At 36.8% G+C, this 27,716-nt stretch overlaps 1 protein-coding gene across 2 annotated transcripts; it reads left to right on the top strand.

Moving 5' to 3' along the window:
• The first annotated feature begins 705 nt into the window (after positions 1 to 705).
• LOC108992291 lies at positions 706 to 15,929 on the top strand. Of its 2 annotated transcripts, XM_018966811.2 has the most exons (15): positions 706 to 769; positions 904 to 1,066; positions 3,102 to 3,647; positions 4,308 to 5,507; positions 5,639 to 5,966; positions 6,587 to 6,842; positions 6,935 to 7,151; positions 7,302 to 7,675; positions 7,795 to 8,340; positions 8,793 to 9,990; positions 11,214 to 11,555; positions 11,847 to 12,084; positions 12,320 to 14,994; positions 15,091 to 15,239; positions 15,402 to 15,929. In XM_018966811.2, exons 2-15 carry the CDS (start codon positions 947 to 949, stop codon positions 15,754 to 15,756), a joined length of 8,544 nt encoding a protein of 2,847 aa, XP_018822356.1. In that variant the 5' UTR covers positions 706 to 769; positions 904 to 946; the 3' UTR covers positions 15,757 to 15,929. The 2 variants fall into 2 exon arrangements, with proteins under 2 accessions (XP_018822356.1, XP_018822360.1); XM_018966815.2 differs by lacking the exon at positions 7,795 to 8,340 and having other exon boundaries at positions 749 to 1,066.
• The last annotated feature ends 11,787 nt before the right edge of the window (positions 15,930 to 27,716 follow it).

Genomic DNA, 27,716 nt, shown 5'->3' with positions numbered 1-27,716 from the left:
TGTGATAAAGTTTAATGACAAATTGACAATTATTTAATAATAATATACAAAATGTAAAAATTTTAATATAGCCCATTATGCATTAACTATCATAATACATTTACATACTATATGTTAGTAACAAATTAGCAATTAGCATCATAAATATAATTAATTATTTTTTAATGAGTGAAATAGTTAATTACATAATCCACAATAAATAGTTTACTTCATTTTAATTTTACTAATTTAAGAGCAATGCTACGTATAGTTCCCATTTGAGAATTGCAATGCGAGCCTACTTAATTTTATCTTTAAATTTTTTAAAATTATAAAAATATCCCTCCTAAAATGATGTTTTTTCTCATTTAATAAATGACTTGCACATACAATTCTCAAGTGAGGACTACAAATAGAATTTCTCTTAATTTAAATAGTTTTTTATTAATTTTTGTGCAAAATAAAAAAAATGAATAGACCAGACCTGATCAATAGGGACCGGTCCGGTCTAGTTCCTTTAGGGGTTTGGTCTAATCCAAGGTGAAAAAACCTTAAACTGAAGGGATTTGGTCCGATCCAAAAAACACCATTTGGACCAATCGGACCAGACCAAATTGACCTCTACTCTTAACTTATTGAAAAAGAATGAAGACATTTTTGGAATAAAAGAATATTAGATGTGAAATTCTTAATCCCAAATATATTTTGTTCTCCATACGTTTGATGATTGATCTCTTGCTTTGTAAAGGCCAGATAACCACTAGTACTGTGCTTGTACTCGCATTCCCAAGTTGCTTCTCGTTTCATGTTTCTTTCCTTCCTGCCCAAGAAATCCCTTACTTTCTCTCCAACATCTTGCTTTTGTGAATTTTAAAGTTGTCTGTGGAACGGGTTTTTTGATATCATCATTGATATTGCATGCAGATGAGAAGAAAATGTGTGTGAAAAAGGAATAGGAATAGTGAAAATGACGAAGGGCGACGGTTCAGAGAAGAGGAGAGGAGTTCCTACCGACCATGGCTTCACCGATATTGTGCTTTCTTGGTCCCTTGAAGATATTGAAAACGAAAACCTTTACAAGTACCAGGTTGGCTTTAATCCATACATTTCTGTTTTATTATTATAATCTCAGGGCAGCTTTGGAATGATTTATAGCATTTAACACTCAGTGAAGTATGGATGAAGAATCTGATGCTTTCGAAAAGTTAAAAAGTAGAAAATAAAAATAAAATTTATTACAATCTGTTTACTTGTAGATCATGATCTAGTCGTGAAATGTATGTATATATACATGTGTGTTACTGCATATACCCACATATATAGGATATATAAAGGCAATCTGTCTTAAAAGAAAAAAAAATAAAAGAACCCTTTCAAAACAGCTGCAGGGAATATATGAATCTTTTCTCCCATGCGAAGAAAAAGGAAAGAAAAACTAAAGAAAATCCTTGCTAGCTTCATCCTTGATTATATTTCATCCTCATTACGTTGGAATTACAAGTAGCTGGTTTAAGCTGTGTAAAATGGGATTACCATCTTTTAATAATCCTCATTTGAGAACACTCCAAACTGAAGCCCCAGGAAACCAAAAATATTATTATCACACACTAGGGAATATTTCATAAAAGAGAAAAATTATACAGTCTTCTCAATAAACTTTATCCACAGGATACATAAGAGAGCAAATAAATGGTAAAAATGATGCTAGCTCTAAACCTTGTGCAACTTTCTCTCTTGAAATGTAATGATATAAATCAACTCGAAGGATTTATTAGCTTTCTCCCGCTTGGAGAATGAAAATCCAATTTGTGTTGTATAAGAGCAGAAATCCAACCAAATACATATGAAGAAATTTGATTAATAGATGGAAAACAACAGCAAGTCCATTTAATTGGATTGGCATTGAAACCTACATCCAATTTCTGATGGGAGAAGTCAAGCCATATGTCAACAAATTGCAACCTTGCAGTTGCTACAATGAAGCTTTGATGCTGGTTTGTTGCGACCAACAGAGATTTTAGGATTAATAGAAAAAGAACCAATCACAATCATAAAACTACCCAAATTAGATTGTCTTTGAAGCCTACATCTACTGTTGGAGAACGATATTAAAGAAATTCAATGTTGCAGGATGGAGTAGAAATGAGATCAAGCAACATCCAAACCCAGAATCTCAATACTCCTAAATCCACGCCCTCTCATAACAGATAATCTTTCTCAAAGAGAAACTTATTTATATGCTGTAAATTCCTATTCCTTGTTGGATAAGCTACACCAAATTAGTTAATTCTCTTACTCTAGTTCTCATATACAAGGAAAGTCAATTTAGAGATGAATTTAAATAGGAATTTGAGTCAAGCTTCAACAACTTGGATTCCGTCAAGCGTCACACCATAGAATCTCCAAGGGCATCTCCTCCATAGTTGAATCTGAGCAGAGGAATTGATTTAGTCGACATATCTGCCGAATACCCTATGTTAGCAAAGTAGTTGATCGATATTGATAATCAATCAGAATTTTCTTGGAAAATATAGTTGAATTGGATATTATTATTATTATTATTTTAGTTATGGGATGTAGCTAACCCGTGGACGATTTCAACTTATTTTTTTGAATGAAAAAACAATTATCCTTATACAAGTGATTGGAAGTAACATATGTTGGAATTCAAATGAGCATCCTAAATACAAAGCTGTTAGTCATTTCGTCTTGTCTAATAGACTGATCAATAGATACATTTGATATGAGGCTTCTTTTACAATCGCTGTGTTGGGGTAGAAGGAATTTTTTTCTCATCAAATCTTTCCATTTTGATAATTTTTTCTCTCAAACCTTAGCTTCAGCTTGTACAAACGATTCCGTTAAATGAGTGTAGTTATGTCTTCCAAACAAGGTGAAAGTTGCATATAAATATGTGGGCCTCGTTTGTTCAAGCTTTCAGGCATTCTATCATATAATGGCTTAATCAATCTTGATGAATCTGATACAAATACAGGCTGTTTCACTTTATCTTCTCCTATTTGCATTTTCCCAGCGGATTAATTTATTGGGATGAGCTTTTTGATCTCCAAGAAGTTTGTTTGGCACTCTATTTTGATTGAATTCTTGTTTCATAATTACAGGTGGAAAAGATTCCACAATCCTTTGAATCAATTGACCAGTATTTTGGGTCATATGTTTACCCCTTACTGGAAGAAACTCGTGCACAACTGCATTCGAGTATGGAGATTATTTCAAGAGCCCCTTTTGCTGAAGTAATTGCATTTCATGAATCTATGGCATATGGAACAAAATTGTATGATGTTGAGGTTGATCAGTGGAGAAACAGATTCACTGTTCGTGGTGACGAGCCTTACAAGACATTGCCAGGAGATGTATTTGTTTTAGCAGATGCAATACCCGAGGATGTTTCTGATTTACAAAGAATAGGAAGGCAATGGGCTTTTGTAACTGTCACCAAAATTCCAGAGGATGCGAATGAGGATGACAGCACATCAACCATATTCAAAGTCAAAGCATTGAAAGACATTGAAGTTGACACTGGAAACCATAAGTCTTTGTTTGTGATTTTCTTGATAAATACAATCCCTAACAAGAGAATATGGAACGCATTGCACATGCAGGGAAATCTACAGATTATCAAGAAAGTTTTGTGCACTAATTCTTTGGTAAGTAATTTTGGGATGAATTTTGTAGTTATAATAATTCTGAGTTAGGCATACATCCTGACATAACATGGAAATCTCTAATTATCATGAAGTGGACATTCAGTGAAAGTGGACGTAATAAATGTACAGCATGGATCAGCACTGTTTTTATAATCTGAGACAAAATGTTTTACTTTTGAAGTATTATAAAGAAGAAAAACTTGAGGTTGAGTCAACTTTCCAAAAGTTTTAAGTTGATCACAAAGCTATGGGATTCTGTATTGATAAAGCGGATGAGAGTTCCCACTTTTTTGTCTTTCGGAACCTGTATACATGCCACAACTTTTTACAATTGCTGTCCCCTAAAGCTGTTGGGAAAGTATGGTTTGAGTTTTTAAGTGGAAGGTAGAGGGGAGTTGGAATTTGAACTTAGTATCACCAGGTTTGATACAATATTAATGTGGAGTTTTCCTGAAAGTTAAACTGAAATAAAATGCCGAGTTTAATATGTTTATCATTATTTATAATGCCTCACTTACTGAATTCTAGTATTTCCTTGTTTTTCCTATTCATCAGCCATTGTAAAAAGTATTCTTTTGGTTTTCTGAATTTATTTGTCTTACTGAGAATTGCTGTTGATTCTTGGTTTGATCATTTTCCGTCTCTGATGTTGCAAAACAGATTGAGGAAGATTGTGATCTCTGCTCTGCAGAGAGTGATGGCAGCTGGCATGAGAAATTTGGGACTGGTATAAATTTTAAACTGAATGAACCCCAAACCCAGACATTTTTGGCATGTCTTCGTAAGATGCATTGCAGCCACAAGACGGAAGTGGAACTTATATGGGGCCCGCCCGGTACAGGGAAAACAAAAATCATTAGTACTCTGCTCTTATCCTTTTTTAGAATGAGATATAGAACTCTTACCTGTGCCCCAACAAATGTTGCAATTAGAGGAGTGGCCTCCTGCATAACAGAGTTGGTGAAAGAATCGCTTGAAACTGATGGTTCGTTCTGCTCATTGGGAGATATTCTTTTGTTTGGGAATAAGAAGCGACTCAAACTTGGTTCAGACATTGAAGAGATATATTTAGATTATCGGGTCCAAAGGCTTACAGAGTGCTTGGGACATCAGACTGGTTGGAGGCATTGTTTTGAGTCAATGATTGATCTTCTTGAGAATTGTGTTTCTAAGTATCACGTGCTCTTGGAAAATGAAACGATAATAGAGAGTGAAAAGAGCAAAGAAAAAGAAATCAAAGAGGAAAGCAGGGAGGAAACTGATGCTAGCAACAAAACGTACAAGTCATTTCTTGATTTTGTGAGAAAAAGATTTGTTTCTATTTCATCACCACTCAAAAATTGTTTTCGAGTCTTCTGTACACATTTACCCAAAAGTTACACTCAAAGCAATTTCCAAAACATGATTTCTCTAATTGACCTACTTGAGTCTTTTGAAACCTTATTGTATCAAGATAGCATGGAGTCTGAAGTACTGGAGGAGCTTTTTTCTCGTTTAGAAGTAGTTGGAGATGCTGTGCAGCCACATATGGATATACCCCAGTTGCAAGCAAGTAGAAGAGAATGCCTTTCTGTTCTAAAATCTCTTCAGAGTTCATTTAACAAACTTGAGCTTCCAATGGGTATGAACAAAGAATCAATAATGGATTTTTGTCTTCAAGCGGCTTCCTTACTTTTATGCACTGCTTCAAGTTCTTACAAACTGCATTCGGTGGCAATGAAACCACTGAGCATTCTGGTTATTGATGAAGCTGCACATTTAAAGGAGTGTGAGTCAGCCATACCCCTTCAACTTCCAGGTTTAAGGCATGCCATTCTGGTTGGGGATGAGTGCCAATTACCAGCAATGGTTGAAAGCAATGTGTGTAAATCCTATTTGCTTGTCTTACTGCTCCCTTTGTTGGGATTTGACTTTCCTTTTTTTTTTCTTTGTTCTTTTTTCTCTTTTTTCTTTTTTCTCTTGCTTAATATCATTTTAAAATCTACTTATAGATTTCTAGCGAAGCTGGTTTTGGGAGGAGTCTATTTGAGAGAATGAGTTCACTGGGTCACTCGAAGCATCTTCTTAATATACAGTATCGAATGCATCCGTCTATAAGTTCTTTCCCAAATTTGAATTTTTATTGCAACCGGATCTTAGATGCTCCGAATGTTAAAAGAAAAGGCTATGAAAAGCACTACCTTCCAGGGCCAATGTTTGGTACATATTCTTTTATAAATATAGTAGATGGAAGAGAAGAACAAGGTGACGTTGGTTATGGTTGGAGAAACCTGATTGAAGTTGCTGTTGTCATGAAAATATTGCTCAATTTATACAAAGGTAACTACATTTGAAGTCTAGTGTTCTTTTGACCAAATCAAGATATTCTTTGATTCTGACATCTAGTCTAATCAGTTTCTATTCAGCTTCTGGGGTTATTTCACATTTGGCTTTAGCTTTAATAGAGAAAGATGTCTTATCCTATAGCAAGGTTATATTTGTGTTGCATCATTTAATTCATCAATTTGATTTCAGTATAAGTTGATTTGTTTGATCTCTAATTCCTTAGATAAAATAAAAAGGTGGATGTTGATGAGGTTTGTCAATGTGACTGAATGATTTAGCCTTTATTGTACTGTAATGAAATGGGAAACTTCTACATGCTGAAGTTGGAAATTTTTTAGAGATTATCTTATGAGTCCTGGAAAATTTAATTAGTCCAAAAGAAGAAAACATAAATTTGATAAATTATTAAAAATACTGTAAAATGCATGTTTCTGTAATTAAGAATTGTCACATTGTATCTTTATCCTTCCATGTGGTCTTACTTTCTAGAACTCTTGATAATGGAACTTCTTCCCTAAGATAACCGGTAGTTAAATGTCCTGGTTTCAACCTATAATTAACTTCTGTTTTTGATATATTTTTTTCTTTGTTTTTGGATTTTGCTTCGAGAAAAGCTTGGGTTGGTTCAAGACAGAAGCTCAGTATTGGTGTAATATCTCCTTATGCTGCTCAAGTAGTTGCAATTCAGGACAAACTTGGAAGGAAGTATGCTAATATTGATGGGTTCACAGTGAAGGTGAAGTCAGTTGATGGGTTCCAGGGTGGGGAGGAGGACATAATAATAATATCAACTGTGAGATCTAATAGCTATGCATCAATTGGGTTCTTATCGAAGCCTCAGAGAACGAATGTTGCTCTTACCAGGGCAAGGTAAGATATTGTAAACTCTTTTGGACAGTTTACTTTTGTTTCCATATTGACAAGCATGGTGAAAATATCAGTTTCCCCGTAATGCCTTTCAGGCACTGTCTATGGATCTTGGGAAATGAAGGTACACTTGGTAATAGTGACTCGATCTGGGAAGCCTTAGTACTTGATGCTAAGAAACGTCAGTGTTTCTTTAATGCTGATGAGGACAAGGATTTACACAAAGCACTTTTAGATGTGAAGAGAGAATTTGAACAATTTGATGATTTGCTGAATGGAGATAGCTTACTTTTCAGAAGTGCTAGGTGGAAGGTATTTGACATTCAATAGTTATGCTTTCATTACAAACTATACTCCTTTTTTCAATTCTCACTAGTGGCAGTGTTAATACTCTTTCTTGATTGGGTTATGTAGCTTTTCTTATTAAATTTTATGTATTCTTTCTTTTCCCGTTTCCAACAGGTTCTTTTCAGTGATAATTTTCTGAGATCGTTTAAAAAATTGAAGTCTGTAATGAGAAAAAACTCGGTTATAGAACATCTACTTAAACTTGCCCAGGGCTGGAGACCCAAGAAGAGAAGTTCAGATCCAGTTTGTGGAAGTTCTTCACAGATCATAAAGCAATTTAAGGTTGAAGATCTTTATATTGTTTGTGCAAATGACATCAGAAAGGAATGGAGTGACGAACTAAAGGAACTGATGTACTATCAAGTTTTGAAGGTCTGGGATATATTACCTGCAGAGGAAATTCCAAAATTAATCAAACGGCTTGATAGCATGTTTGGGAAATATACAGATGACTTTCTTAATCGCTGCAAAGAGAAATGTCTTGAGAGGTATGTATGCTCTTTTGCATTTTAGAAAACCTTTAAAGATATTGCTAGCTTTGCAAGAATAACATTGTTATATATTGACTTTTGAAGCGGTTTGACTGTTTTTGGTTATTTTTGCTTAGGGATTTGGAAGTTCCGAAGAGTTGGTCAAGCACTTTTGATATTGTACGGATTAGGAATGTTGCTAATAGTGAAAATGAGAGTGATTTAGTTGGTTGCGCTTCTGATGGTAGAAGTTATGTTGAGAATGCAAAGGTTAGTGAGAGTCTGATGCTGATGAAATTCTACTCTTTCTCATCTGGTGTAGTGGGTCAGTTGCTTTCAAATAAGGATAGTGGTGAACTGGATCTTCCATTTGAAGTAACTGACCAAGAGCAGGAGATAATTGTTTTTCCTAGAAGTGCTTTTATACTTGGACGGTCAGGTACTGGGAAAACCACTGTTTTGACTAGGAAGTTGTTAGAGAAAGAGAAGGTGTTCCAGATGGCAACAGAATTATTTTATGGTGTGAAGAGTGATAACCTTGTGCATAGCCCAGAGAATGAGGTTGAGGAGACCTTTGCGGAAACAAAGAGAACTATATTGCACCAGCTTTTTGTGACAGTTAGCCATAAACTGTGTTATGCTGTCAAACTGCAGGTCACACAACATGTTTCTCAGTTGAAAAGGTGCATAGTTTATTTGATAGTACTCTCACGCGAATTCATGAGCCAATAGTTCCATTGAGTTTGGGGAAGTTTTGTTTTTTTGAATCTCGTAGCTTGATTTTTATTAGCAACTATGAAACTCAGTTTTCACTGTATTTGATGGGGTTTCACGAAATTTCAAAAGTAACTTGTGTTTGGATGCATATAAATCTCAATAAACCATGGACCCCTTCCAGTTTGTTTTTTGGCAGGCCGATTTATGTTAAAATAAGTTAAATTCAAGCTAAACTTTCGTTCCAAATTTCCTGTACTTCTTAAGTTGTTTACTCCTTGACTTTATACAAGTTTATATGCTGGATTTATTCTTTGATTTAGTACAACTTTGTATACTGGATGTAATTTACTGATAAAAAAATATTATATATATTGGATGTAACTATACATCTTATTATTCTTTTTTTTTTTTTTTGTAGCTCTGTCTGTGATGGTGATTGCTCTAAAGGTACCGGTTCAAATGATATTGATGATTTTGATGATGCAGTTCAATTCAAGGACATCCCAGATTCTTTTGTTGGTGTTGCTACCATGTCCTATCCTCTTGTGATAACATTTCATAAATTTCTGATGATGCTTGATGGAACTGTGGGCAATTCCTACTTTGAAAGATTCCATGAAGTGAGAAAACTTGATCCTGGTCGAGTTGGTGGTAGATCAGTTGCCTTAGAGACCATTATAAAGTTGAAGGAAGTTAATTATGAGAGGTTTAGTTTATCATACTGGCCCCATTTCAATGCCAAGCTAATTACAAAGCTTGACTCTTCCAGAGTTTTCACAGAGATTATTTCTCATATAAAAGGTGGCCCACAAGCTGTAGAGGAAGGTGATGGTAAGCTCAGTCGTGACGACTATCTTTTACTATCAAATAGCCGTGTTTCCAGTTTAATTAGACAGGAGAGAGAAATAATATATGAGCTCTTTCAAAATTATGAAAAGATGAAGATGGAAAATGGTGAGTTTGATCTGGCTGATCTTGTGATAGATCTACATCGTCGTTTGAGAATTGGAAGCTACAATGGTGATAAAATTGATTTTGTATACATAGATGAGGTTCAGGATCTTACATTGAGCCAAATTGCGTTATTCAAATATATCTGCAAAAATGTTGAAGAAGGTTTTGTTTTCTCCGGTGATACAGCACAAACTATTGCAAGGGGAATTGATTTTAGGTTCCAGGATATACGATCTCTATTCTACAAGAAGTTTCTACTGGAATCAAAAAGCAGTGGACATAATAAAAGAGAAGAAAAAGGAATAATGTCAAATATTTTCCATCTGAGCCAGAACTTCCGTACTCATGATGGGGTTCTCAAACTAGCACACAGTGTTATTGAACTTCTATATCATTTCTTTCCTCAATCGATTGATGTTTTGGAGCCTGAGAATAGTCTTGTGTATGGAGAAGCTCCGATTTTGCTTGAATCAGGGAGCAATGAAAATGCAATCATCACTATTTTTGGAAATAATGGAAATAGTGGAGCAAGTATTGTTGGCTTTGGTGCGGAGCAGGTAATATTGGTACGGGATGATTCTGCTCGGAAGGAAGTTGCCAAATATGTTGGGAAGCAAGCTCTTGTTCTAACTATTGTGGAGTGTAAGGGCCTTGAGTTTCAGGTGGTTATTGTGCATGTTTATTTATTTGATTTATTGGTTTACATTGAGTTGATTAGCATTGGGAGTTTCATTAGCCTAGTTTATTGTTGAATTCTCAATGAATAAAGCTATTGCTTTGAAATAACCTTTTTAATATGTTCAAGTTCATCATCATGCCATGTCGATAGGATTGTTCCTAGATCGCATCTTCGGTTAGGATGTGGTGTAAAAATGACTGTTACACCCTCCAATTATAAGATGCCTCAATGGAGAAAGCACAAGTTTTTAAAAAAGATGCATCACACATGATTATAAAGTAAAACACTAAAATATAAAGCATAAGCCCTAAAATCTCTAACCCTAATTAATTTTATGACCAGCCCCTGTAATACTCGGGGTAGCAGCTGCCACCCCAAGAGACAGCCAGAGTAATCACCATAATCTGACTGTTGCTCAAGTGTGGCGGCCAAGACTGGCCACTGGCTGGTGGCAGAGGTCACCGGATGTGTGTGTTTTTTTTTTCTTTTCAATATTTCTTAAATGTTTTAATTTTTAATATGTGCAATCTAGTGTGAATGTTTGTTTTTATCATTTAATAGAAAGTTGACATGTTGGTTTTTCATTTGAGGCTGTAAAATAGAGATTTACGCCGCATCCTAATTGAAGTTAAATTGTTGTACCCACGATGCTGTTGTCATATTGCCTGATATTAGTACCAAACTGCCAAGTACACATACATCATTTTTCTTGCAAATCTCATTTGAATGTTAAGATGAGATGAGATGATAAATCTGTGAATAGTAGTGAAATAGTTTGAGTTAAAATGTTTTATAGGATTTTGGGAAAGGAGAGAGAAAAACTTGAATACAAATATTTTGAAGTTAAATTATTGTTAGAATGTAACTTTTTAATATTATTTTTGTTTTGAGATTTGAAAAAGTTGAATTTGTTTTTTGGAAGTTTAGAGAAGTTGTAATAATTAGGTAATGATTAGATGAAAAAGTTGAAAATTTGAAATTGAAAAGTATTTGTATTTGAGTGATGTTTGGATGAGATGGGATGAGATTAGTCCATCTCAACATCCAAGCAGGGCCAAAATCTTAAAATGCATATTTTTGTGCATTATGTCTACATATTAAAAATTGTTGCATCATATGTTTAAGCTACGGTCCATTTTCTTAAACAGTAATTTATTGAGCCATATTTTCCTGGTTTTTGGTGATTCTTATGTTGTCCTTGTGCAGGATGTATTGTTGTACAACTTTTTTGGCTCATCACCTTTGAAAAATAAATGGAGGGTAATGCATGAGTATATGAAGGAATACGATTTGCTCGACTCAACTTCATCTAGCACCTTTTCCACCAAACACAATGTCTTGTGCTCAGAACTAAAGCAACTTTATGTAGCTGTCACACGAACAAGACAGAGATTGTGGATTTGTGAGAATACAGAGGAGTTCTGCAAACCTATGTTTGAATATTGGAGGAAAAAGTGTCTTGTCCAAGTCAGACAACTGGACGACTCACTTGCTCAGGCAATGCAAGTTGCTAGCAGTTCAGAGGAGTGGAGGTCAAGGGGCATGAAGGTTATCACTCCATTGTTTATGAATATATTTTGCTCCTATTGTGACTCAAAAACCTTAGGTTATTTCATAGGAAAAATCATGGTGAAGGAACTATCAGACTGTTTATTTTTATAGTTTCATAGACATAATTTTTTCCCAAGCTAACTTTACTGCTACGGAAATTATTACTTTTATCTTGCAATTGTAATACTTGTGAATGAGGGCATGGAGGATCTATTGACACCTTATTTTTTTTCTTTTCTGCAAACACAATTACCTCTCTATGAATGTCTAATTCTTTTATCTGTACAGCTATATCAAGATTGTAACTATGAAATAGCAACAATGTGCTTTGAAAGAGCCGGAGATACTTATTGGGAAAGAAGATCTAAGGCTGCTGGCCTTAGAGCCACGGCTGACCGAATGCGGCATTTGAATCCTGAAGCAGCAAATGTTATACTTAGGGAAGCTGCTGATATATTTGAAGCAATAGGCAAGGGTGATTCTGCTGCTCGTTGTTTTTGTGAGTTGGGGGAGTATGAAAGAGCAGGTATACATTGGATTCTATGAAAGTCATCAAACATAACCTACCATGTGCTTGTGGTGTTTGGGTTCTAGTTTTGCTGTTAATTTTTTTTGCAATGTATAATGCATCTTAAAATCTCAATCTGTCTTACATGAAGAAAGCTGAAACATTAACTTGAGCACAAAAAAAAAAACTTGAGAGTGGTTTTGTTTTAATGAGATTTTTTGTTTTTGACTTGGCAAACATCCAACTGTTGCAGGCAGGCTTTATTTAGAAAAATGTGGGCAGTCAGAGCTGGAAAAGGCTGGGGAATGCTTTTCTCTTGCGGGATGTTATGAACTTGCAGCTGATGTTTATGCTAGGGGCTATTTTTTCCCAGAATGTTTAAAAGTTTGCTCCAAGGGAAAATTATTTGACAAGGGTTTCGAGTACATTTGGTATTGGAAACAAGATGCAGCTATAGATGTTGGCGTGGTTAGAAGAGGAAAAGTAATAGAAAAAATTGAACAAGAGTTTCTAGAGGGTTGTGCTCTTCATTATTATGAGCTTAAAGATCACAGATCCATGATGAGGTTTGTTAAAGGTTTTCAGTCCATAGAATTGATGCGCAATTTTTTGAAGCCTCTGGATTGCTTTGATGAGCTTTTGTTGTTGGAAGAAGAATCGGGCAACTTCTTAGAGGCTGCAAACATTGCGAAGCTAAGAGGGGAGATCCTAAAGGCTTCTGATCTCCTTGGGAAGGCCGAGAATTTCAAAGAAGCATCCATGCTAATTCTCCTCTTTGTGTTGTCCAGCTCATTATGGACAGCTGGAAATAAAGGCTGGCCTTTAAAGCAGTTTACAGAGAAGCAAGAGCTTTTGGCAAAAGCAAAGTCATTTGCTAAGAATGAGTCCAACAACTTTTATGCTTGTGTTTGTACAGAGGCTGATGTTTTATCAGATGAGAAGACTAGTGTGTCCGTCATGAAAAATTCTTTGAATTCTTCTCAGAGACATAAGAGTGCTTGTGGTGAAATAATATCTGCTCGAAAAATTATAGATGCTCATCTTCGTACAAACTTGGCAGAGTATATGTGGGAAGATTATTTTGTTTTTGATCGAATAAAGCATTCGGAGCAGATGATCTCCAGAAATCAGATTTCTGTAGAAACACTCGTTCACTTTTGGAATTTTTGGAAAGATCATGTTGTGAACATTTTCAAGTATATAGGAAGTCTTGAAACCCAAGATTTTAATGAATATAAACAATATGGAGATTTCTGTTTGAATTACATGGGAGTGTGGAGACAGTTCCGTGAACTTAACGCAATCTATCTTTTGCTCAACCCTGGTGCTGATTGGGTGAGAGATAGGGATAATCGATTCCTTCATCGGAATGGAAAGTTGGTTTCTATTGATGTTCGCCATTTAGCTTCGACTGCTCGAAGTTACTGGTCTTCAGAAATACTTTCTGTTGGCCTGCAGGTTTTGAAGAATCTTGAAGCTCTTTATAATCTCTCATCAAAGAATAACCGCTCCATGTTCTGCCAAAGTAGATCACTTACTCATATATTTGAGGTTGCAAAGTCTCTTTTGGAATCCAAATATCTGGACCGCGGGTCCCAAGATGACAAGGCATTACAGAGATTTGTCAAATTTTCTGCTGAATCTTTCTTTGGCTATGTATTTCATCTAGATTGGCAAAAATCATTGGCAGAGAACATGTTTTCTCTGAGAGGGAGTGAAGTTTCTAAGAATTTACTACAGCAAGTGATATTGGAAAACATCAGCTCGAGGGGTAAGCTAACTTATGGGAAAATTGGAAGAGTTGTGATGGTAATTCTTGGATTGGGTAAGCTAAACAATGATTTGTATGAGAAGATTTTAAAATTGTTTGATGGTATAGATGTGAACCCACCCTGGAAAACATTCATTCAGAATCTTTGTGGGAATGTTGATATTTCATTTCCACACGCTACTGTGCCTGACAATATCAGTAAATCTCCAAGAGAGTGGTCCCTTCTATTGAGGCTTCATGAAGCTTTGGAGGATACCTATAACGCCAACTGGATGAAAGAAAATGACTACATATCTCCCGGTTGTTTCTTGTATCTTGTTGAGCGCCTATTGATCTTGGCATCCTCCTTCCATGGTTACTTCATCACTTCGAAGTCTTCTTTTGTTGAATGGTTTATCCACGAAGAGGTAGGTAACAACCCAAATTCCACTTTTGTTTCTGAAGTGCAACCTTTCATAAGAAGAATCTACGAGTCAATTATCAATTTTGTTGGGCAGCTTCTTTGTAATAAGAATGAGACACTTGAATGGATTAGAAGGTCTAATGTAATTGCAAAGGATTACTATCCGCTGCTGGTGTTGAGATTGGTTGCTATAATATGTTTGGTTAATCTGAACTCTGGGAGTTTTTTGGATTCACTTTCTAAATTGCTTGGTAGGAGCCATATCACTGAGCAACTTCCATCTGAATTTTATGATGTTCTTAGGAGAAGAGGGAAACATATACATAAGGTAAATGTGCTTGCTGAAGCATTTAAGAAGGTCCACAATCCTCTTGTAATTGTGAGTTTGGGAAAGAATTGTTCGCAATTTTTATGTCCAGATGCGATTTTTGTTGATATGACGGCAAAGCAGTCCTGGGAGGACATATCGAGAGTCTTGCATCTTCAGACAGTCGAAGCCTCTCAAGGTCAAATTGGAGCTATTGAAGTGGGTGCAACTAATGCTTGTGGTGAAGTTCTTTCATCAGACAGTTATGACCACGGGGGTTATAAGCTCGCGCCTTCAAACTTGGCAGGTCAGGGTGATTTGAACAACATAATTGGAATCAAGCTACCAATTAGTTATAGTTACTTTTGGGATAGATTCGAAGCTTTGAAGCCATTGGAGATTGGTGGAGATCCAAGGTGCATGTTGGAAAATGTCCAAGCAATGAAGGTAACACACTTATTTTACATTGTATTTAACCTTTGGCAGAAAGCATATGCTGATAAGCACCATACTGAATTTTCTTTTTTTGTGTGAAAAATCTAGGTAAACCTGGGGTATTGTATTCACGTTTTAAGTACTATTATGAGTGAATGCCGTCAGATGAATATTTACCACGAACATGAAAGCTTATTGAAGGAAGTAGCTGGCATGCTCGAGGAACTGAATCTACTTTCTGTTGCATTGGATGCGAGGTAAACATATATTGAATTAGACATGCCCTGCCTTCTTATGCTTTGTTCAAAGGGGTCATTTTCTTTGATCTTATGGCAAAATCTTCAAATGGCTTTATTGAGTTAGACATGCCATGCCTTGCTGACTTGCTTTTCCCCCTTTCCTTTACATTACCTTATCAGGGAACCGCAACCTGGGAACATTATTTCAACGATTGACGAACTTTCCAAGAGATTACAGTCAAGAAGACAACGTGTCGAACCTTCCCTGAATCAGCTTTTCTTGGAACTCAGCACAATACATCCGGTAGAGACATCAGAAACCGAGAATACATCAGTGGACTGGTACAATGAGATGGACAGTGATGGTGAGGCTAAGGAAGGCAGTAGTGTTGATAAGGGTAAGTCAAATGCTTCAGAAGTTGCTGCGGTGTCTGGAGCCTACAGCCAAAGCAACAAGGAAACACAAAACAAGGGAAAGGGCAACAACAAGTCTAAGAAGAAGAATAGGAGTAGAGGAAGCCGGAAGAATAAATAGCTGTATATGAGTTGGAAGGTTTGATGACATTATGCTTTCAGAAATGTTATTCTAATGTGCTATAATACATCATTGAAAGAGCTACTTAATACATATCTCAATGTAAAGTAGGACTCAGGGCTGGAATTTACTGCTTATTAGTTTTGGTGTTCAAGTAGATATAAATCATTCTACCCAAATGTCCTTCACCTTCTAAGAGATGATCTGTGATGTTGTAGGTCAGATCACTAACAAGTAACATTTTCTCCTCTCAAGATATAAATAAAAGATAGTCCAGCCACTCTCAGTTTACAGTCCTGCTTTTTGGAAGGGCCGACCACCATTTTATGGCAAGAACACTACATCTGTCATTCGGGATATCGTGTATTTTTTTTATTCTTCCAAAAAAAGAAAAAAAAACATTTTTTAATAATGATTTTTTCAGGAATTGTGGATTATTGAATTTTTATTTTTGCCAAGTAAGAATTGTGGTTTGACATGTGAGAAGAAGAGGTAGTTAAAATTAATCAATAATATAAAGAAGACCCAAATAAATACGAGAATGGAACTTTGAACATCTATAATATCACGTCAATGCTACTATAAAAACAATCACAAAATAAGTTTAAAATTACATATTTTCAATTCTTTTTCTTTAAAAATGAAAAAAATAAAAATAAAGGCGGAGGATCCAACATGTATTCTACTCCAAGTCTTTTTCTCTTCTCTATTCAACAAAATGATTAGAAATTATATTTTCAAGGTTCAAAGTCAGGACATCTGCTATGATATCATATGAAATCACCAATTGTTCTAGAAGATTAGAAAAGTTAGATTTCATTATTTGTATTATGCTTTTAAAATACTAAAACACTTCTCATAAAATAATATTGGCTACATCCACCATATACAACATAAAGCAAAGAAATAACCACTAACTCATCCATAGAGAAGAGTACACCATAATTTCGGGGGACTTCTTTTGCCATATTAGTTTAGTAGGTGAATCTTGGGGCTTGGGCTGCATCACATTCACCCCAATGAACAAACAGGCGAGCAGATCAAGCATTTTGTCCAACCTTACACAAATCCCAAAATTCAGCAAAACTAAACACAAACTAATATAAAAACTGAGCCGCCTGTTTTTCATTGACTAGGATTGATGAAAATATTAATGGAGAACTACACAAGAGGTGTGTAAAAAACCTATAGAAGAGGAAATTATATATATTTAACGTAATTAGCAATTATGCTTCAGTAAGAGTGGACAAATTCCCCTAGTTAGAGTGTTGATTGGAAGTAGTGAATGATGGAGGATTTAACTAAAGTGTGGGATCAATTACGGTTAACTGATGAGGAGACTTCATTGATTGACCTTGATTCGGGAAACTTCGAAGAGGCGACAAGAAAGGGAGATTGATATTTGGTGGGTAAGCTCTGCTCAAAACGTCTCATTGGAAAGGAGATCATCCACTCAACAATGGCGAAAATTTGAAAATTTGGGAAGTCTTTCTCATTCTAGAAAATATGCCCAAACATGTTTGCCATTATCTTTTAAAGTAAAGTCGATAAGCATAGACTACTGGGAGGGAAGCCGTGGTTGTTCAATAATTATTTGTTCATCCAACAACCGTTTGATGAGTTTACTCAACCACATTTGATAAATTTCGATTTTGAAACATTTTGGATTGAAATGCACAATCTCCCGTTGGCTTGCATGAATCCAGAAACTAGTAAATAAATTGGGGAGACAATTGGATCGGTACAAGAAGTGGATGTCAAGGAGGATGGGGTAATCATTTACGTGTTAAGATTGAAATTGACTTGAGGAAATCCATAACACGAGGTAGAACTGTTAACTTGTAGGGACAGAGGATTTGGGTACCTTTAAAATATGAGAAACTTCTCTGAATATGTTTCAAGTGTGGTTGGATAATCCATGGAAGGCAGGGGTGTAGCAGTATTAGAAATCAAAGGAAGTAGAACAATGCTTCTAAAAACCAATTCGGATCATGGCTTCGAGTATATTTCAGTTCAAGCAGGAGGAGCTTGGATCGAAAAAGGGACTTGGAGCAAGAGTCTTCAAGGGGGAAACGAGTAGAATTCTCAGTCAGAGAGGCTAGATAAGATGTCTTCCTCACAAGATAGAGCGGATGAGCAAAATGAATTTAGGAAAGAGCGTAAGAGGGGCAAGAATCAGGGGGATGTGGAGGTTGAGAAGGAAGAAATGATTGCTGAGGTGCAATTTGGGGTGATGGGTGATTTCAAAAGTGCATATTTTTCTCTCACTAGAATCATGAAGAAGATATTGGTGGAGGAGCTAAGAATAGAATCTCAATTAAGTGAAATAGGGGATATAATGGTATCAAGTGGAGAGGGGCATCCCACAAGTTTGAAAGTTTAAGAAATAGGTTAGGTTTTGTATGCTGTTTTGTGGTAGAACTGAGGTATAGAAGAGGGGGATTGGCAATGTTAGGGAAGTTGGAAATTGAGATTGATATTGATATTTTGATTTTTTCTCTCAGAGACACATCAATGCTTTGATCACGGAGGATTACAATAACATTAAGTGGACTCTTAAGGGTTTTTATGGACATCTTGATGCCAACAAGAGAAAAGAGACGTGGGCACTGATGTCCTTTCTAAAACCATCTGACAATTAACCTTGGTGTGTGGTAGGAGGTTTCAATGAGATTCTTTCACAAGATGAGAAGAGTGGGGGTAGACACAGGGCAGAGATCTAGATGAACGATTTCAAGAAGGCTTTGGAGGAAGATAATCGGGTGGAGGGGTGACAAGTTTACGTAGAGCAATAAGCATGAAGATATGTTTATGAATTGTAGACAAGAACAAGAACAAAAGTATCACAAAAATTAAGGGAGATATACAAATTAGACAAGGCTATATATATACATATACTTACTTTTAGGTCAAAGCCTTAGGTGGCCAAGGCCCCCGTGCCCCCCCTTTGGCCTCATCCCTATCAACACATAAATACAAACTACTTTGACCTATAATATTTACAGAATATTATCATAATTTTCATAGAATAATAGGTGAATATGCACTAACATCCTCACTCAAGTTCAAAATGCTGAAGCCAATTGGAATTTGGAAACAATAATACCAAACCAACCATGTGGATGAGGTTTAGTAACAATGTCTACAATTAGTGCTTATTTCATCTTGCTTCAATCGAAAATAATACAATCGTGATGTTTTGATCTTGATGAATATATCAACTACAAGTTGCTAAAGGAGCCGTTTGGAGTGTAATCAAATCAATTAAGTAGATAACCTTATTTACAATTTGTAGCAATAATATTTCACATCAATAAATGAACACCTCTTTTTTATTTGACCTACAAAATTGGGAGATATAAAAAAATAAACTTGGATCATGATGCTGGATCCAATGAAGTAATTTTTTTAGCTCACTTTGAGGGTGAGTAACCTCCAAAAGAATGTAGAGAGAAATTAAGAGAATTGTATTATATTCTACATAAAGAGGAGATCCTCTTACACGTGAAGTTTATATTTTCTTCCCTTATAATAAACTCTGGTGAGAGCATAGAGAGAGCTACCAGTCTATGTATCTAATGGAAATAACAAACATACTTCTAATAGGCTTTACAAACCACTTCTAACTGTGGGCTGAAACCCATACACTGGACTAAAGTACCAGAAACTGGACACTGGCTTTAAGTAATAAACTTTGGACTTAAACAAAAGACATCCAAACATGTGATAGCCTTTAGAAGCCTAAGCAAAACTCAAAATCCCCTTTAGCTAACCCACGATCAACCATTCGCTTCTTTTTGTTAGACCCCTTAGACTCCTCTTTGTTGTCGGTACCTCGGTTGCCTCCACCAACAAGTGGCTTCGGTGTATAACAATGCCCTCTTTTAAAACACTTTGCCCACAAGGTGTGGAAAGGAAGCGTTCAGCCTGTAATAGTTGTCCCAAGTGGCATCCTCTCTGTCTTGTTCCTAGCAACTAACCAACAGCTTGACAACTAGGTGATTATGGAGGGGATAGACTCACCAGTCTAGAATCTCCTTTGGTTATGGCTGTAGAACTCCTTGGGGCTTAACCAGGGCCAGCACCATTGCCGCCATGATGTGTTCTCCTAAATGTTTCTTAAGTTGGGAGATGTGGAAGACAGGATGGATCTGAGCTTTGGTTGGTAGGGCCACGCCTTCCCCTTCCCCGCCCCCGCATATGTGGGGGTGGGAAATTTTTCCCCGTACCCCGCCCCCGTCCATGCGGGGAGGGGTATCCCGTCCACTGGCCTGGGTGCGGGGGTGGACCTCCATCCGTCCGCACCCCCGCACACCCCAGTATAGTTTCATTGGCCCAGAATCAGTTTTTTTACCACTTCAGACCCAGAATCCGTTTTTTGGGCCACTTTGAGCCCATAATTTAACTTAAAAAATATATAGATTTAAAAACTGAAAAAATAATATATATATATATATATATATATATATATAGATTGAACTATTAAGTAAATATTAAGTTTCAAATATTAACTAATTAAGTAATAATCATCACTAAGGCACTAAGATAAAATAAGTAGTTTACAATTATACAAATTAAGAGAACTAATAAACTATTACACTATTACAAACTTCTTTAAAAAAAATAAATATTACAAATTGTACAATTAACTATTATAGCAACATTACAATTAATTGTAAATTAACAAAATCATAATTTTTCAATTTGATCAATTTGATTTTGGAGTGGAGCCGTGGCGGTGAGTTCACTGTGTGGTGAGTTGTGTCGACTGCTGTGAGACTGAAAATCAAGATCATAAAAGTTAATAAGTTATAAAACTTAAAATATTAATAAGTTAAAAATAAAACAAATTAGAATTAAAAATGTATAAAGATGAAACAAAATTTTAAATGCAAAAAATAATTAAGGGAGAAATTGTGCAAACCATGGCAATGGTGGGTCCAATACAAAGTCATACTGCATCAAAGGTAGCCGTAGACGCCGTCTCATGTATTACTATAAGTATTAAATTTGAAATCAAATTAATGAATATCAATTAAATGAAAATAAATAAATAAAAATTAGAAATTAGAAAATAAAATTAAAATAAATACCAGATCCAGGCTCATCATCACCCTCCTCCTCGACGTCGGCCTCCTTATACTCAAGAACATTCGGAATATAAATTGGAGTTCTGTTGATCCAATTTTGCGTGCAAATCAAAGCCTCCACAGTGGCAGGAGCTAATGAACTCCGAAATGAATCTAATACACATCCTACAGTGCTAAAGGCTAACTCTGAGGCTACGGTGCTAACAGGGATGGCCAAAAGTGTGCGGGCTAGCTCTCCAAGGATGGGATACTTCATGGCATTCACCTTCCACCAACTTAATATATTGAAATATCGTGATTTTGGTAGAATCTCTGTAGATAAGTATCTGTCTATCTCTGACTGAGCCTCTACAGAATCCCGGAGGAATGAGATCTGCTCATACCTCTCACCCCACTCCAATCTACGTCTTTTCCCAACCTCGACTTCAGGAAACTGTGAGCCTGAGGCTTAGGGGTAGGTGTAGGTGCCACAATATAACCATCCCGCAAGGTGGAAAACTCATCAAATAATCTACCAAGGGTTTCCCGAACCCTTACTGCATTAAGCTCCGCTCAAACTTGCTCGTACGCAAGGCCCAATCCAAATATCATGTCATCCAACTTATACCTTGGGTCAAAGACGACAGCTACATATAACAAAATATTAGCCCTAGTTAAATCTCTCCAATACTTGTTGTACTTTGTCCTCATAATCAATGCCATCTCCTGCAGCCTAATGTGACCACCTGCGACCATGTCATCTAATTCTTTTTTTACCCTACATATTTGCTAACATACAACATTGGATGTAGGGTACAAAGTTCCAGATAGCCTCGTAGTGACATCGTAAAAAAGCCTCAAAAACTCTACAAAAATAGCTACAATTTCTCATTCATCATCTATGGGTTTCCTCAATCCCCCGTGATCATCAAAATCTTTAACATATTGGATGTCTTCGTCACCCAATAATGTAAATGCCAACTTATATTCTTGAGCTGCCTCTAACATAAAAAATGTTGAGTTCCATCATATAGGCATATCAGTACAAAGGCCATTCTTAGATGTTAGGCCTGCAAATCTCGTAGCAACCTTGAATTTCTCCAACCTCGAAGGAGAAGATCTCACCCATCTCAACGCAGTCCCAACCCAAGCAATCGTGTCATGAAGATCCTTCAAACCATCAGTAACAATCAGATTCAGAATATGTGCCGCACATCTCACATGCAAACACTCACCACCCATAAGTGTCTTATTTGCCTCTCTAAGATAGGTCTTTAGATGTCCCAATGCGACATCGTTAGACGAAGTATTATCGACTGTGATTGTAACAATTCGGGTCAACCCCCACTTCTTTATTGCGGCCTCCAAGGCCTTCCCAATTGTCTCACCCTTATGATAGGTGATTTTGTAAAATTTTATAATTTGCTTTTGCAATGTCCAATGAAAATCAATAAAATGCACAGTCAAATATATATAATTAAAATTTTGGACCGATGTCCAAGTGTCAGTGGTGAGACAAACAAATTGATCCACCAATTGACCGCTCAACTTCTCATTTTCAATGTAAAAATGTAATTTTACATCATTTGCCACCGTGTGGCGAGAATGAATATTAAACCTTGGTTCCAAGTAGCGAGAATACGCTTGGAATCATTTCCCATCAACAAGTTGAAAAGGTATCTCGTCCATGATGACTATACGAGTTAGGTGTCTTCTACACTCATCGGGATCATACTTAGTATAGCCCCTCAAATTTGCACCCCCACTAATCCCATCCGCCATTTTTTGAAGTCCAATTTCTAGCCTAAATTGGCTTTTCTCTTGTAATGATCTTAATATTGGACTTTTTTTGCATTGCTCTTCTAAGTGCACGTTTAATTGTGAAGTGCCATGTTTCCTATAGTAACATCCATAAATTTTTCCACAATGGTTATACTTGGCTTGGGGATTACTTGGGTCACCACCCTCTAGTTTGGTGAAATGACTCCAAACTATAGAAGCAGATTTCTTGCTGGGCTTGGGGGCGGGGCAAGGTGCCGTAGGGGTAGGGGTAGGGGTAGGGGTAGGGGTATGAGTAGGAGGGGTGTAAGTGTAGGGGTAGGGATGCCCTCGGCCTGAAAAAGAGAGCTCGCACTAGAATCTGCTGGTATATCCATGAATTCAAACAAACAAGAAATATGAAATTATAGAAAACATAGCAACATGCCAAACAATTAACATCCTGATGATCTTTAATTTCGGACACGATAAAAAAATAAAAAAATATCATGATTGAATGGATCAGAACTACTACGAAAACACGATAAAAAAATAAAAAATATTGAGTACTTTGGTTATTTTTATTTTTCCTTCATAGATATATTATATACATTTTTTAATTTTTTAAAAAAAAAAGGGATTTTATGCATGATTTCTAGGTTTCTAGCTACTCATCGATTACAATACTTCAACCTTCAGGTGTGTATATATATATATATATATATATACACATATACATACATGTATATATGTTGGCGGCAGTGTCTGAATATTTGTTATATATGTAGTAAAGTATATTAACAATATAGTTTCTTAGACTTGAAAGAATATAAGCATAGCAACTATATAATGAACATAAAAAAAAAAGTAGAATAAAAAAAAGTATCACTTGACATTCATGTATATATATATATAAATTTCATCTTAATTAATTATATTATATTTCGAAATACCCTAGTTTGAGATCACTGTTGCCTCGATAACATGGATATTATATTGCTTTTATGCTCATAGATTGTCTTGTATCTGTCGTTCATCTCTACTCCATTTCACCAGGTTGATTAATGTATACATGTCTCATATATAGGGTTTTTTACAGGGGTGTTTATGAATTAATTTACGCAACACTTTATTACAAGTACAGATAGAGCATCTTAATTAAATAGTAGTGATGAATCTCATGAGTTTTCTTGTGGGGTATTGGCAGGTACAAGAAAAAATAAAGTGATATGGAAGTAGAATATGGAATCATCTTAGGAATCTTGAAATGTTGTACCCTGTGGTGCCTGCAAAATGCTAAAAGAGAACGGTTCTCTATTTGATGTTGGAAATAGTATCATTCTTAATGGATTTAAAATCATCTTCAATAAAACTCTGAACTTTGTTCTACAAATTAAATTACAAAAATGCCGTTTCCAGGTGTGGATGATGAATTCATCATGGCCACCAGCACATTCTATTTTTTTTTTGTTTTTAAAAAAAAAAGCAATACAAAATTCAATCCCTATGGAATGTAGCACTTTGTACAGAAAAATAATTACTCGGATAAGGATCAAATTAATAAGAGAGAATGGTAAACAAAGTCTGTTTAAAGGTGAAAATAAGTATGAAAATTGCAACTATGAATGAAGAAATCGACCATGGATTCCTAAAATAATCACGCATCAAGGTTATTAATCTAAAGGCTAAAGTATTGTAAATTTAGGGTATTTCGAAACTCTAAATTAATTTAGGGTTCCAATCCGAATTAATTAGACACAAATAATATCATGATTTAGTGATTCAAACACATTACATAATGCAAAAAAAAAACACGGACGGGAGTCATTCAAAGTTCAAACCACATGCACAATCTAAGCTCCACAGTTCACAAAATCCCATCTTCCATCTCCGATAAACCTCTTCCTTCCTCCAATCTCCATTAAATATATAAATCACAAAAAAAATTAAATTTTGAATTTAGGGTTTCTTACCTTCAGTGACGGAGATGAAGAGAAAGGGACCGGGTGCGAGTCGTGCGACGATGACGATGACGGGGACGGCGATGTAGAGAGAGGGACTGGGTGCGAGAACTAAGAAAAAGGGAGAGACTAAGAGTGAGGGATAAGTGAGAACGAAGAAGGTTCGGGAATCGGGAGGGGGAGTTGGGGGTGGGTTTTGATATAAACCCAGGCATGAAACGACGTCATTTCATGCCTGGATTCTTTTTTTTTTTTTAAAGGGACAGGGCGAAGGTCACCCCCATCCTGCCCCTGCCCCCGGAGGTTGGCCCAGATGCGGGCGGGTGGCCCCACCCCCCGCATCTGCCGGACGGGGTGATCCTCCCCGCCGCACTGGGGCGGGGCTAAAGAGGGCGGGGCAGTGGGTTCATGATTTACCCTTGGTTGCTCGCAATATCGAAGTTGGAGAGCTGATTGGGAAATCACTAGGTCATATGAAGGATATAGACTTGCTAGATGGAGAAATTGCTTGGGGTGAATTTATGCGGATCTGTGTATGCCTCGATATCACGAAACCCTTATTACGAGGGAAGAAACTCTGTAGTGGTTCTCGAGTTCCCTACTGGGCGCGTTTCTTTTACGAAGGGTTGCCTGACTTTTGCTTTCACTGTGGACAGTTAGGTCATGTACATCATGACTGTGAACAGGTGCGAGATTTTGATGAAAAGATAACCATTTTTCCATATGGATAGTGGCTGAGGGGAATGGGGCGTGGAAGTAAACCGCTGGGGACCAATGGCCGCCGACTGTCGTCAATAGAGGAGAATCCCGAGTTTGTGGTTCACCTCAATGCTGGGGTCATGTTGGAGGAAGATGCGGCGAAAAATACTCCACTAGATGTAATGTTAATCCATAATTGTTACGTGTTGATTTAACGGAAGAGGCTGAGCAAATGGTGGAGTCATTTGAGGGAAGATCTCATACTGATATTTCGGAAGGGTAGTTGAAGGAGATGGAGCGCGAATCACGGATTTGACTAAAAGTAGTGAATCCTTCTCTAACTGAGCCATCCTTGTTGAAAGTGGGCTTACTAGATATTGGCTTAAAGAATCCAATTACTGATGGGGCAATGTTTAATGCGGCCTAGGTGGATATAGGGTCGACAAGTAAGGAGGGCCTTCGTTGGAAAAGGAAAGCCTTTGTGGGGAGAATTCAGTCGTCTCCTATGAGCAAACTTTGTGCAAAACATAAAGCTGCAACACTCGAGGTTGGGGCTATTCCAATAGGGGGAAAACGACAGAAGTTGAGGGTTTTTATGGAGACGGAGGATGAGCACCTTCATGAGGTCCGAATTGATCTATCGGCAGAGGTGGGGGTCCAGCCCTACCGTCAGCCATCAAAACATTATGTTGGAATTCCCATGGGCTTGGGAACCCACAGGGAATTCGTGCTTTGCGTGATCTGATCACGTGAGAAGATCCCATGATGGTGTTTCTTCAAGAGACTAAGCCAACGACACAGAAGATGGAGGTATGTAAGTCTAAGTTGGGTTTTAATCCTTGCTTTACTATGGATTGTGTAAGGAAGAGTGTGTGTGTGTGTGTGTAAGGGGGAGCGTTGTTATGGAAGGGGGATATTTTGGTTCGGTTAAAATCCTTTTCTATAAATCACATTGATGTTCTTGTTAGAGAATAGGGTACTTGTGAATGGAGGTTTACAGGTATCTATGGAAGTCCGCATACTAAAAGCAGATTTATCACATGGGATTTGATACGTCATTTACATGCTGATGATGATGTATCATGGATTTTAGGAGGTGATTTTAATGAAGTACTGCAAATGAGTGAAAAAAGAGGAGGTAGAATAAGACCTGAGAATCAAATGGAGGCATTTAAGGAAGTATTGATGGATTGTTCTTTGCGGGATGTGGGGTTTCATGGACCCAAGTACACTTGGTCGAATGGAAGGGATGGTGATGAAGCCATTAGTGAGGGGCTCGATCGTTTCTTAGGTAACAACAGTTTCTTTGGTTTGTTTCCCCAAATGGTGGTGAAGCATGGGGTGGCTGCACATTCCGACCATTTATCTATCTGGTTTGAGTCTGAGGACTCTTTTGTTGAAGGAAGAAAGAAGAAACAGTTCAGATTTGAAGTAATGTGGGTAGGGGAGAAAAAATGTGCTGACATTATTGAGAATGTTTTGGTTGCTAGGAACGGAAATGGAAGTAATAATATGGAAGGGGTGATAAAACGTATTAAAGCTTGTGGTAATCAATTGGCTTTATGGAATAAGAGGTCTTTTGGTCCTGTAAAGAAAAAGAAAAATGAGGCGAGGCAAAATCTGGAGGATATGCAAGCTATAAATGTTGAGCAACCTAATCCAGTGGACTTGTCAAAAGCTAGAGAGAATTTGCAATTATGGCTTGAATGGGAGGAAGTGATGTGGAGACAGCGATCTAGAGTGCGGTGGCTACATGAAGGGGATCAAAATACCCGTTTTTTTCACTCCCAAGCTAATACTCGAAAGAGGAGGAATTGGATTAAGGGCCTACAAAATGAGCAAGGTGTGTGGTTAGAAGGAACTTCGAAGCAAAATCTGATTGTTGAATTTTTCCATAAACTTTTTTCTACATCTGGGCAGAGCGGACATCAAGGAGTTCTAGATTGTGTGGAGAGGAAAGTCACACCAGATATGAACCAACAGCTCACTAGACCAAATGAAGCAGAGGAGGTGAATGTGGCTCTCCAACAAAAACTCCAAGACCTGACGGTATGTCTCCACTCTTTTTCCAGAAATATTGGACTAATGTTGGAACCTCAATGACTCAAGCTGTATTGCACATTTTGAATGCAGGAAGGATCCCTAAAGAGCTTAATCATACTTTAATTAGCTTAATTCCAAAGAAGAAGACTTGTGAGTTGGTTTTTGATTTCCGACCTATAAGTCTTTGTAACGTTGTGTATAAGCTAGTTTCAAAAGTGATGGTTAATAGGTTGAAAAATCTGCTGCCTGATGTTATATCTGAATCACAATCTACTTTTGTTGGGGGTCAACTAATGACTGATAATGTGTTGATTGCATATGAGCTTGTGAATTTTCTGAGGCACAAACGAAAGGGTCAGGCATGTTATATGTCCTTTAAGTTGGATAGGAGTAAAACATATGATAGGGTGGAATGACTATTTTTAGAAAA

This window comes from Juglans regia, chromosome 13 (assembly GCF_001411555.2).
Source record: "Juglans regia cultivar Chandler chromosome 13, Walnut 2.0, whole genome shotgun sequence".
NCBI classification, from domain to species: Eukaryota; Viridiplantae; Streptophyta; class Magnoliopsida; order Fagales; family Juglandaceae; genus Juglans; species Juglans regia.
This window is presented reverse-complemented; position numbering and strand designations above follow the sequence as displayed.